At 35.1% G+C, this 12,787-nt stretch overlaps 1 protein-coding gene across 1 annotated transcript in view; it reads right to left on the reverse strand.

Moving 5' to 3' along the window:
* Nucleotides 1-1,353: 1,353 nt before the first annotated feature.
* The window catches only part of LOC107675762 (mitoguardin-2-like), a 12,542-nt gene continuing 1,108 nt past the window's right edge, over nt 1,354-12,787 (reverse strand). The window contains exons 2-16 of the mRNA XM_016470195.1: nt 11,728-11,990; nt 10,815-11,022; nt 8,653-8,768; nt 8,422-8,542; nt 7,577-7,707; nt 7,242-7,359; nt 7,059-7,165; nt 6,851-6,963; nt 5,652-5,724; nt 5,427-5,513; nt 4,635-4,733; nt 4,167-4,301; nt 3,106-3,159; nt 2,911-3,027; nt 1,354-1,707 (exon numbers count right to left, since the gene is read on the reverse strand). Of these exons, the coding sequence (XP_016325681.1) occupies nt 1,501-1,707; nt 2,911-3,027; nt 3,106-3,159; nt 4,167-4,301; nt 4,635-4,733; nt 5,427-5,513; nt 5,652-5,724; nt 6,851-6,963; nt 7,059-7,165; nt 7,242-7,359; nt 7,577-7,707; nt 8,422-8,542; nt 8,653-8,768; nt 10,815-11,022; nt 11,728-11,823 (1,782 nt within the window). The 5' untranslated portion in view covers nt 11,824-11,990 and the 3' untranslated portion in view covers nt 1,354-1,500. The remainder of the gene's footprint in view (nt 1,708-2,910; nt 3,028-3,105; nt 3,160-4,166; nt 4,302-4,634; nt 4,734-5,426; nt 5,514-5,651; nt 5,725-6,850; nt 6,964-7,058; nt 7,166-7,241; nt 7,360-7,576; nt 7,708-8,421; nt 8,543-8,652; nt 8,769-10,814; nt 11,023-11,727; nt 11,991-12,787) is intronic.

The following is a 12,787-nucleotide window of genomic DNA, read 5'->3' on the forward strand; positions in this document are numbered from 1 at the left end:
AATAAAGTGCAAGACACTTTAAATAGTCAATATGAGGAGGAAAGAAACACTATAACGATCCTAACACCTAATTTCACAAATGCCTCCTGTGCACAATTAAGGAACATGGTCAAGTTTTGTAAAGGCTCAGCGATTTTGAGGATTGTTGTAGACATTTCATGCATATTCAGTTTAAAATGACCAGAATTTTTTCTAAAAGTTGTAGCGCATTTATTAGCTGGTTTTGCTCGCTAATATATGCTTTTGCAGGTCATGACTATATGACTATATGTTTAAGCCAATCAAAAACCTGCAAGATGCTGTTTGGTTGTTTGTTTTGAATTTTTTCTCATGGGTTGAATACAATTTAAACTCTATCGACAGCATCTGTGCCACTGCCACAGAAGAAATGTATACTATATTACAATATTGTATAGAACAAATAACTCAAAAACAAACAAAAAGATCCACTTTAATTGAAACTATGAGGCAATTTTCCCCATAGACTTCAAGTGTAACGGAATATGCATCTTATTGTTGTTTTCACAAAATTAAGGCGGCATCGAAATGATCACAATGGCACAGATGTTGCTGACAGAGTTTAACAACCACAGCTTGAAGGACTGAACTAACAAGTCAAAGCACATATATGAAATTAGCATTGATCATTCCTACTCACCTAACTGTGCTCTACAATTGTGACCTATTTGACCCAATACCACTGCTGATTTCAATTTATAATACATAATGAATATCTATATAACAGAATAGTAGATTGGCTATTTTAGTCCTGAATATCGATGAAGGACAAAAACAAGGTATATAAATCAAGGATGAAGTATGATGACAGAAAATATAACAAACCAACAGGCCTACATGTCTTATTAAATATCGCTCTGATGAACACTGGGACTAATATATTGTGAGGGTGAGAACAAAGGACACAATTGAGCTCAGCTAGTGTGATCCAGACCACGACATCCTGTTTTACTCTTGAATGATGCACTTCCTGTGCGAGTCTCTCTTCGAAACGCTCTCAAACTGGCCAAATGTGCTGAGAGATTTACACTGAAGGTCACAAATCTGTCTCGATTCTCTCTCTTGATTGTGTTCAGTGCTACCCAAGATTCAGTGCAAGACTTTATTTGGCCATTGGCACAAACACAAGCGCTCAACGACACGCATTCACACACGAAAATCTGCAAGCCGACCCGGAGAACAACCAAAACCTAGCGTTTCGACGTAGGAGGCATCGTCGATACGGTGTGGGTTTGATTCAGAAGAGCTGCAACTCAACACCAGGCTGCATGTTTGGCTAAAAGATGGTTTCATTCAGTTCCTTCTTGGGTTCTTCAGAAAGAGACCACACAGGTGAGTCTGTAGTGGTTTATCTGTCTGAATAATCAATCTTTTATATGAATGTACTTTATAGTCCCGTTGATTAGACCGTGACGAATAGCTAAGTGAGACCTGGTGTCTGGTCTCTTTTAAAACTAGCAGGTTAGATTAGGATTGTGCACCTCAGTCCTGCTGTCCGCTGTTGGCTTGGCAGGGGCTCTTGGGTAAAGCTCCATTGGTCTCAGGTTGACTGTCAATGCCCAGGTAACCCACCAGGATGTCCGCTCGTCTGTGGGACAGACTGAGGATGTCTTCGGCCAGAGACGAGACGGACGTGAAACGCACCTTATCGTGGTCAAACATGTCCTTCAGATACTGAACAATCTGTTGCTGTGGAGACCAAAGGAGAATGTGTAACCACAGAGTACAGTAGTAGACTAATAAACCTTCATTTAAATCAGATTTAGATATAACTTGAGTTCATCGTGTTTGAAGTCTCAATGTTTTTCAATCAACTGGTGTCTGGGTGGTTTTTAGTGGATGTATGTAGTTGGCAAGGATGCGTTAAATTGATCAAAAGTGACAGTAAAGACATTCGTAACATTTATTTATTTAGGCTTTTTTATTACAAAAGATTTCTGTTTCAAATAAATGCTGTTCTTTTGAACTTTCTATTCATCAAAGAATATTGAAAAATAAAATGTATCACCGTTTCCACAAAAACTTTGAAGCAGCACAACTGTTTTCAACATTGATAATAATCAGAAATGTTTCTTGAGCAGCAAATCAGCATATTAGGATGATTTCTGAAGATCATGTGACACTGAAGACTGGAGTAATGATGCTGAACATTCAGCTTTGCATCACAGAAATAAATTACATTTTAACATATATTCACATAGAAAACACTTATTTTAAATTGTAATATTATTTCCCCAAATTACTGTGTTTTACTGTATTTTTGATCAAATAAATGCAGCCTTGGTGAGCAGAAGAAACTTAAAAAAACTCAACCTTTTGAACGTTTTCAATTGTTTTAGCATTTCAAACCAAACAAACCTGGTCTTTCTTTACAATAAATGATACTTGCATTTTATAAATGTTTCCTAAGATGGATGGATGGATGGATAGACAGCAAAATCTGTATTTTTGGTCTTGTTTTCCAGTGCAAATGTCTAAAGATAATTTATTTGAGAAGCAAAATGGCATAAATAATAAGTCTTTATGAGAAATTTATCAAAATGAATTGAGTTTATGATTAAAACGAGAAAAAATATATGTTAATATTTTCATTTTGCATCTCAAGTAAATGTATCTTGATTTAAGGATGTGTATGCAACATATAAAGCCACGACTTTATGAATTTAAGACTCTTTTAGGCCTTAATTTGTGGAAGCGTGAATTTGAAGACCTTTTTAAGTTCTGTATCTATTCTCTGACCGGGTTCATGATCTGATCGCAGGCATCAGTGTGTCACTGAGATTAGATTAGCATCAGATTATGTGCTGATCTGGATTACAGGAGTTTCTGGATCACCGGGAGGGTTAGCTCAGGTATAACGGAGGAGCGTGGAGAACACGGAGAAGGTCTTACCTTGAATATGGTGCACACCTCACTGAGGTGCTGCCGGGGGCCCAGAAACCCGAAAGCCAGAACTGGACTCACGTGTTCAGAGATGGCATAGAAATGGGCAATAAAACCGTCAGGAACCTGAGCAACAAACACAAAACACGTTGGTGTGGTCTGATTCTAGATCATATAATGTCATGTTTTGTTTTTCACACTCACCATTAGCAATCTCCTTTTGGCTTTTAGCACAGACCAACAGGCTGTAGCTAATGCCTTGTGTGAACAGAGAGACACAGAACGATTAAGCAGAAAGTAGGAAATACAGAGACAGATCAAGACATAGAAAAGCTAGTTCTTTATTAAAAAGGGTCGTTACAGGTTTTGTTTTCTGTTCTGTCATCTTTAAAGCACCAGAACATAGATGGTTTCTAAACAACTGGAGAATAACAATACTTAAAGGGTTAGTTCACCCCAAAATTAAAATTCTGTCATTAATTACATTAATTCTGTGCACCCTCATGTCGTTCCAAACCCGTAAGACCTTCGTTCATCTTCGGAACACAAATTAAGATATTTTTGATGAAATGTGAGAGCTCTCAGACCCTGCATAGACAGCAACACAACTGTAATGTTCCCAGACACAGAAACGTAGTAAGGACATCGGTAAAACAGTCCATGTGACATCAGTGGCTTAACTTCAGTTTTGCGAAGCTACGAGAATACTTTTTGAGCGCAAAGAAAACAAAAATAACAATTTATTTAACAATTCTTCTCCCCCGAGTTACGTCTTCCGCCATTTTGGAGAGTACTCAAGAGCGTAATCAGCGTAATTAGCGTTGTTTACGTTCGGATGAGAAAGCGCGCGCATGAATGTAATCGACGTAATCAGCGTTGTTTACGCTTGGGGGAAAGCGTGCGTATGCATTGTGATACTCTCTAAAATGGCGGAAGACGTCACATGGACTGTTTTATCGATGTCCTTACTACGTTTCTGTGTCTGACAACATTACAGCTGCGTTGCTGTCTATGCAGGACATACGTCTGAGAGCTCTCACATTTCATCAAAAATATCTTAATTTGTGTTCCGAAGATGAACGAAGGTCTTACGGGTTTGAAACGACATGAAGGTGAGTAATTAATGACAGAATTTTCATTTTGGGGTGAACTAACCCTTTAAGAAACAATCTTATTCTCCTTTTTGGTTCTAAATGGAACCTTTATTCTCAGTTTTGTAGATCCAGTATGTCTGGATTCGAGTTGGAGTGCTAACATTTGCGTACCGTCTCTTTGAAACTGTCCGAGAGCCATCGGTTCCTTAGAACGGCCACCACTGAAGATGGAGGACTTTCCAGATCTTCAAACGCATCCATGAGGATAAAGTCCAGCACAATGTCAAAGAAGTTCATACAGACCACCTAGAGCAAAGTCAAAGGTCAAACCTCTATAAGGCCAGAGAGCCAGGAAGTTATTTATATATTATTATAGTATTTATTAATATTTAAATTTAAATTATGTCTGAATTTATTATGTCTGTATAGGTCTTTTGTTAAGTTTTAGTTTTATTTAATTTGAGTTATTTTAATACTTCAACAAACAATGGAAATGAAATAATATATATATTGAATTTATAAATGTGTATGGGATAAAAGCGTCTGCTAAATGACTAAATAAATAAATAAATATCATTTAGCCTATGGAACTGGACGATAAAAGAAAGAATGACAGACAGACAGATAAACAGGACAAACCCCTCGTCCTTCCAGCTCCATCTTGGTAACGGGCCTCGTCTCCTCTCTCTGTGTGTACTGCAGCATGTCATCATAACTCTCCAGAAATGCCTTCGGACTCTAAACATTCACACACACACACACACACGCACGCGCGTGAAAGTAGATGATAAATCTCATTTTAATCTAAAAATCAACAGATAAAGATGTTTTAATTAACTTTTTCATTTATTAATTGACTCTAGTCTTATAATGTGCACAATTCTTCAACGCATGTTGTTTTATGAGGGGAAAAAATGATATAAAAACTACCGCCAATAGTTTGAAATAATTACGATTTTAATGTTTTTGAAAGAAGTCTCTTCTGCCCACTAAGGCTGCATTTGTTTGATTAAAAAACAATAAAAACAGTAATATTGTAAAATATTATTAGAAAATAAAATGTAATTTATTCCTAAGCTTCCAAAAGCTTAATTTCCACAAAAATATGAAGCAGCACAACTGTTTTCAACACTGATAATAATCAGAAATGTTTCTAGAGCAGCAAATCAGCATCTTAGAATAATTTCTGAAGGATCATGTGACACTGAAGACTGGAGTAATGATGCTGAAAATTCAGCTTTGATCACAGAAATAAATTACATTTTACTATATATTCACATAGAAAACTAGCTATTTGGAATTGTAATAATATTTCACAATATTACTGTTTTTACTGTATTTTGTGATCAATAAATGTTGCCTTGGTGAGCAGAAGAAACTGCTTTCAAAATCATAAAAACATTTTAATTATTCCATTCTTTTTTGAAGCACCTTGTTGGCTTTGGCCAGAAGTCCCGATATTATCTGCTTCCCCGTATCCATGAAGAACATCCTGTGCGTCTCATCCAGCAGCAGCACCTACGGATACGACAAACACACACAGACCTCACCAACAGCCCCATTCCCCTATGTGTGTGTGTGTGTATGAGAGAGTGTGTGTGTGTGTGTGTGTGTGTGTGTGTGTGTGGGAGAGTGTGTGAGTGTGAGTGTGCTGACCTGGAAGGCCTGGCGGACGCAGTGCAGTTTGGCAAGGAAGTCCTCATCGCTGTAACACTCCAGAAGTTCAGTTCTGTAACAGAGGCACAAAAACGACACAGAGTGTGTTTTCCCATCAGTCCTTGCTCCCTGAGCTACAACGGAAATCCTCCAATCCCAGAGGAGAATGATGTGTGAGGAGGACATCTGTACTGTATGTGCAGACGTACTCACTTTAGAATCAGTGCTAATGGAGTGGAGTGAAGGGTTTAGGATATTTAGGGTCCTATAAAAACTTTACCAATTTAATCATTTATTAACATTTTAATAATATGGCCCTATGAAATCTGTTTTATTTTTCGTCGTAATTTTCCTGGATTCAATTTTTTATATTTTAATTACATTTTAATAATCAAAAATGATATCAAATCAACTGAATTCTTAAGCCTTTAAAAAATTATTTAATTTACTGACACAATAATATTTTTAATAATATTAATACTTTTTATTTTTTCAGAAATGTTGTCTTAATTTTTCTGGATTCTGTGTTTTATGATTTCATTCAAATTTGTCATCAAAAACAGTGATAACTGAATTGAAATTTGAACTGGATGAAAGTGACGCAAAAAAGAAGTTTACGGTTTAAATTAAAACATGGATAAAAACGTGTGTGACCTTCAAAAATAATACATAATATATTTTATACTAATAAATAATAATGAATAAACTGAATTATTATTATTTTTTCAATTTGGTCAAAAAATATTGTGACTATATATCAATATAACAATAATAATACTGTAAAATAAAATTATTATTACTGCTGCTAAATTAAAATATTAAACAAAATCTGAAAAAACTACTATTGTAATATTTCACTGTAATATATTATAAAATATTTTTATATATTTTAAATATGTATCTTAAAAAGTATTTAAGAAAAAAAATAATAGTACATTTATTTTACAGTGCAACTGAAACTGAATTACTATATTACTAATTATGAATGACTAATTAAAATTATATACTATATAAATACTTAATTTCTTAATGTCTCATTTTCAAATGTTAAACCATTAAGTTTTTATTATAATATAAAATTATGGACAATAAAAATGTAAATACTACAAAAGTGGTAGTGGTAGTAGTATGTAGTGTGCAGGATTTATTTAGGGTGTCATTATGCAGTATGTAGGGTTTAAGCTGTCAGTATGCAGCACCTCAGTGATCTGCAGGCCACGCCTTCATCCTTCACTAAACTCAGGGCTTCTTCATACAGCGCTGCCGGCTTCAGAGGATGATACGTGTCCTCTAGAGAGAACGTCTCAAACAACTACAGAGATAAAGAGGGAAGTGAAATCACATACATGCAGGAGAAAACACACCTTAAGTGTGTGTGTGTGTGTGTGTGTGTGTGTGTGTCCTGACCTCAGCAGCAGAGAAAAACGAGTCGTCTGACGTGACTGTTAAGGCATCGTCGTCTCGGGTGCGATGGGAACTCCCTAGTGTGGGCAGGATCAGCGTTGCTTCACTCTCTGCACACAAACGGCTTGGTTTAGGAAGCTGAAAACACTCACAGCTGACGTCAGCATGTGTTTGTGCGCGTCTTACCCAGGTCAGCCAGGAGGCTTTCGGGCGGGATGGTGCTGCCGAAGTCTTCCTGTAGGTGATACGCTCGGTGCAGCAGAGACTCAAGCTTCTTCGCAAACTGATGATGATGAAGCTCAGGCTGAAAATCAAATGGTGTGTTTTTATTTAGCAGCTCCTGACATCCCTACAGTATTCTGTAGGGTAGGGACTAGGGATGCACCGATACCGATACTGGTATCGGTATCGGGCCCGATACTGGTCTCCTGTACTCGTACTCGATCGGTATCGGGCGAGTACTGAAAAAAGTGATATCGGTGCATCCCTAGTAGGGACGTTTACGAATAAGAGATATTTACCGAATGACGCTCCACGAGTTCTGACCCCTGCGGGCCGAGACTGTGTGATCCAGATGCACAAGAATGAGCTCTGTGTCTGATGTTTAAAGCCAGCTCCCATTTGCGCAGGGCTTCCTCAAACAGCTCCATCCCTGCAGGAGGAAGATCAACATTAGCTGCACACATGCATATGTGCTGTGCTGTATATTGTCGATTTAATTGTTAAATTTAAAATGTATTTTTATGTATATTTCAATTTTAAAATACACTACTGTTCAAAAGTTTAGGGTCAGTGAGCTTTTTTTAATGTTTAATAAGTCTCTTATGCTCATCAAGGCTTCATTTATTTAAACAAAAATATCGTAAAATCAGCAATATTGCTACAAAAAAATATTAAATATTATTACAACTTAAAATAACTGTTTTCTATTGTAATATATTTTAAGATGTCATTTATTCCTGTGATTTTCAGCATCTTTACTCCAGTCTTCAGTGTAACATGATCCTTCAGAAATCATTCTAATATGCTGATTTGCTGCTCAAGAAACATTTCCGATTTTATCAATGTTGAAAACAGTTGTGCTGCTTCAAATATTTGTGGAAACCATGTTTTTTTCAGGATTCTTTGATGAATAGAAAGTTCTAAAGAACAGCATTTATGTGAAATAAAAATCTTTTGTAACATTATAAATATATGTACTGTCACTTTTGATCAATTCAATGTGTCCTTGCTGAATAAAAAAGTATTAATTTCATCCAAAAAACGAAATCTTACCGACCCCAAACATTTGAATGGTAGTGTAGAATGTGAAAAAGTATGTAGCATGGAAGAAGAGACAATAGATCGCAATAGTAAACTACATTACCTATGAGATAGAGGTTCTCAGCGTTGGCATCCTCCCCGACTCCCGGCTCCTCTGCCACTGGCTCCGCCTCCCACGGCATCCCAGTGTTCACTGATTGGTTGGGAGAGGAGGGGACTCGCATCTGAGGCAGATCCAAACGAAATGGTTAAAAACTGTTAGTTGAACTCTTTAATAAGAGTTTGTTGAGAAGTAAACAGGAAGACAGTGTGTGCAGCTCTGAGGTTCACGCACAGAGGCGATGCTGTGTGAAGAGCTCGAGTGTTTGCTCTGCGCGAGAGACGAGACGCCGCTGAGAGTGTCATTACTGCGGGTGCTGGGACTCATCATCTGACGCCCTGGAACCGGCCCTGGAGACAGACCAATGAACAAACTAAATAACAAAACAACAGCAAATGTATGTATAGGGGACAAATCATAAAAAAACTGCATCGATGATTTTGATCGATGTAGTTTATATACACATATTCTCAAAGCAGCCTAATTAATTTCATGAATATAAAATTATTGGCATTAATTTTATAGAAACTTATTTCATATTGATACAATTTTTTAATTATGGACATTAAACAATTATAATACTCTAACATTCACTCAAAGTATTAAAATCAAAGTTTAATTTCATGAAAATTGTCACAAAAACTAATTTTAATTCTATGTTTTTGGTGCAATAAACCTAGACTACAATTATAATTTTATATTATTTCATATTTAGAAAATTAAAATTTTATAACATTTTATATTACAATATGAAATTATGGACATTAAAAAATAAATAAATACGCACACATTCATTCAAATTAGCCTGACTAATTTTTTTAAACCTAAAATTATAGTTTTATATTATAATATAAAATTATGGACATAAAAATTTTAAAATACTGGCACATTCACTCAAAGTAGCCTAATTAATTTCATGAAAATGGTCACAAAAACTAATTTACGACTGTTTGAGAGACTGCAGTGTGACTGTGGTGCAAGAAACCTTGAATAATATTCTAATTTTATATTATTTAAAGATTTATAAAATTATAATTGTATATTATAATACAAAAATATGGACGTTAAAAATTTAAATACTCCAAAGTGTCCTGATTCATTTCATGAATATGGTCACAAAAACTAATGCATGTATGTTTTGGTGCAATACACCTTGACTAAATTTACAATTTTATATTATTTCATATTTATAAAATTATAATTTTATATTGTAATATTAAATTATGGACATTCAAAATTGTAATATTCACACATTCACTCAAAGTAGCCTGATTCATTTAATGAAAATGGTCACAAAAGTAATTTATGACTGTTTTGGTGTAATAAAATTATCATTATAAAACGGATAGTTCCGGTCCTTGATTCTGATTGGCTGAGCCACGTTTGAAGCTGTTGTAAATTACTCTACAAACACACACCTTTGTTTACTTCTGTGTGCTGCTCGGCAACCACTTTGTTGGAACCACGACTGTTTCTGAGGAACTACATTGTTTGGTGGAAGAATACTGTTTTTATTAATATCATTACACTTTATTTGCTCTGTTTTATTTTGTGAAACCTTACTACGTATATGGAATAACAGTTTTATAAAAGCAATAAGCCCCGTGAAGCCGTGGTTTACAGTGAATTTATAACAGCTAAGGGGTTTTAAAGGAATACTCCACTATTTTTAGATTTAAAACTTGACTCTTCTGTAGTTACATCGTGTACTAAGACCGACGGAAAATGAAAAGTTGAGATTTTCTAGGCCGATATGGCTAGGAACTATATAACTAACGTACTAATCCTAGCCATATCGGCCTAGAAAATCGCAACTTTTCATTTTCCGTCGGTCTTAGTACACGATGTAACTACAGAAGAGTCCAGTTTTAAATAGGAAAAATATAGAAACTCTTTGGTCATTTTTGAGCGAGATGCTAACGGTCTAATCAGATTCAATGATCTATGCTAAGCTACAGCTAAAAGTGCTACCGCCAGGCCCGGAGATCGGCTGAATGGATTCGAAAACGGTTAAACTCAACTGTTTAACTCTAGGGGAGTTGGAAAATGAGCCTATTTTCAAAAATAGTGGCATGTTCCTTTAACAACACACTTTAGCTGTTATAAATTCACTGTAAACCACAGCTTCACGGGTTTACTTTATTGCTTTATTTGATAATATTTTATATTATAATACAAAATTATGGACATTAAAAAAAATAAAAAATACTCGCACATTCATTTAAAGTAGCATGATTCACTTCATATATATATATTATAGTTTATAGTTTTATGATTTTTTAATAAACATTATAGTTTATATTATAATGTTTTATTTAAAATGAAATAACAAACTAAAATACTGCAAAGGTGTATACCGCAGCATCTTTAAAAGCAAAACATGTGAATATGCTCACCTCTCTTGAGCGAGGCTGGCCGACTGGTTCGGAGCAGCTGTTCTGGGACGCCCATAGGTTTCTGAGCTTCTTTACTGACTACCTGCTTCCTCTTCCTGCCCCGTCTCTTCAACTGATGCGCGGTCAGTGCCAGAGCCACGGTGCCCAGAGCCGTGGCAAACAGCACCTTCTTCAGACTAGGGCTCAACTTCAGCTGAGAGAATATAGACTGAGAAAAGACAGATGGGACAGAGAAAGGGAAAAGGAGAGAAGAAAATGGGAATCAGTTATTATCTGTTTTCACTTTGCATTTATTATAGAAAAAACAAACTACTTAACAAAAATACTGAAAACATCAACAAATTGCATAATTTAAGACTGAAATTATAATTTTATGTTATTTAATTTTTTTTTTAAATATAATTTTAAATTACAATAATTTATATTATATTATAAAATTGTGGGCATTAAAAAAATTCAATACTCGCACATTCACTCAAAGCACTCAAAAGATTAATTTCATACAAATGGTCACAAAATTGTAAAAACGTGTTAAAAATCTGTGTAATTGTTATAAACTAAAACTACTAAAAAAATGTTGGTAACTCAAATAAAGCATAAATAACATAAAATATACATATTAAATGAAAACTTAAACTTAGAAAACTTACAAATCTGTACAAATAGGATGAAGTACTGAAATAACTCAAACTAAAATGAAATAAAAATAAATTAAAGCTAAAAACAGAAACATAAAAAAATATTTATAGAGTAGTGCAATCTCTACAAAGAAAAAAAATTAACTTTCACTAAAGCCCAAGTCTTGTAATGTATCAGCATTCTTCTGTGTGTGTGTGTGTAGCTGCAGAATAAGAAGAGAGGAGCAGCTGTGAGGCGTGTGATCAGACACACAGAGGTGTGTTGTGCTGTGTACCTGTCCAAAGGTGGAATACAGGAACACAGGTATCTCAGCCACGGTCATGGCTAAGGCCTGCATGATGGACACGCCCTCAGCGCTTCTGATTGACATCTCAGCTCCGCCCCTCCGTCCTGCAGATGCTTTCACATCCGAGTCGCTCCACACAGATCCTGGAACAGCTGGAGCAGGAGTTCAGCTCTGCAGATCAGCAGGACTCATCCGGAAACAGAGCTTTCGATTCCACGTCGCAGACTTGCCGAGTTCTTCATTTTCGTTGCCTTGGAGACAATGAAAACAAGTTTCATACTGCGGTTTAGATTAGAAGCTTTGCTTATATAAACAGACTGATAGACACCATATGCAAAACAGGTGTCAATATTGGCAATTTAGAGAAGACATTTAGTTAGACACCTCATATTCTGACATTTACATACAACAATAACTTGATTTGACCTATAAATAGCTGATAAATTCATTTGATAATCACTTTGATATCATATATCTCAGATCTGATCACTTTAAAAGCTTTAAAAGATACACACACACACATAAAAGGAAGGAAAAAAAAGATATTTTGGATGATAAAATGTCTATTGGAGTAATAAGTGTTTCTGAATTATTAAAATAATAATAATAATAAAATTATTAAGCACACTTCCCATCAAAATTCTCATTACTATAAAATTAAAACATAATTATTAATATATTATAATAAATATATACACAAATGGCTGTATTAAACATTAAAGTACTCTAAATATATATAATTATATAATATAATTATGAATATACAATTTATTTACACACACACACACACACACACACATATACATATATATACAGTGCTGTGAAAAGATTTTGCCTCCTTCCTGTTTTGTTTTTATTTTTTGCATATTTGTCACAATTGAATGATTCAGATCATCAAACAAATTTTAATATTACACAAAGATAACCAGAGTAAATACAAAATGCAATTTTGAAATAATGATTTCATTTATTAAGGGAAAAAAGCTGTCCGAACCTCCCTGGCACTACGTGAAAAAGTAATTGCCCCCTAAATCTAATAACTGGTTGT

Source organism: Sinocyclocheilus anshuiensis, unplaced genomic scaffold, assembly GCF_001515605.1.
Source record: "Sinocyclocheilus anshuiensis isolate Anshui unplaced genomic scaffold, SAMN03320099.WGS_v1.1 scaffold708, whole genome shotgun sequence".
NCBI lineage: Eukaryota > Metazoa > Chordata > Actinopteri > Cypriniformes > Cyprinidae > Sinocyclocheilus > Sinocyclocheilus anshuiensis.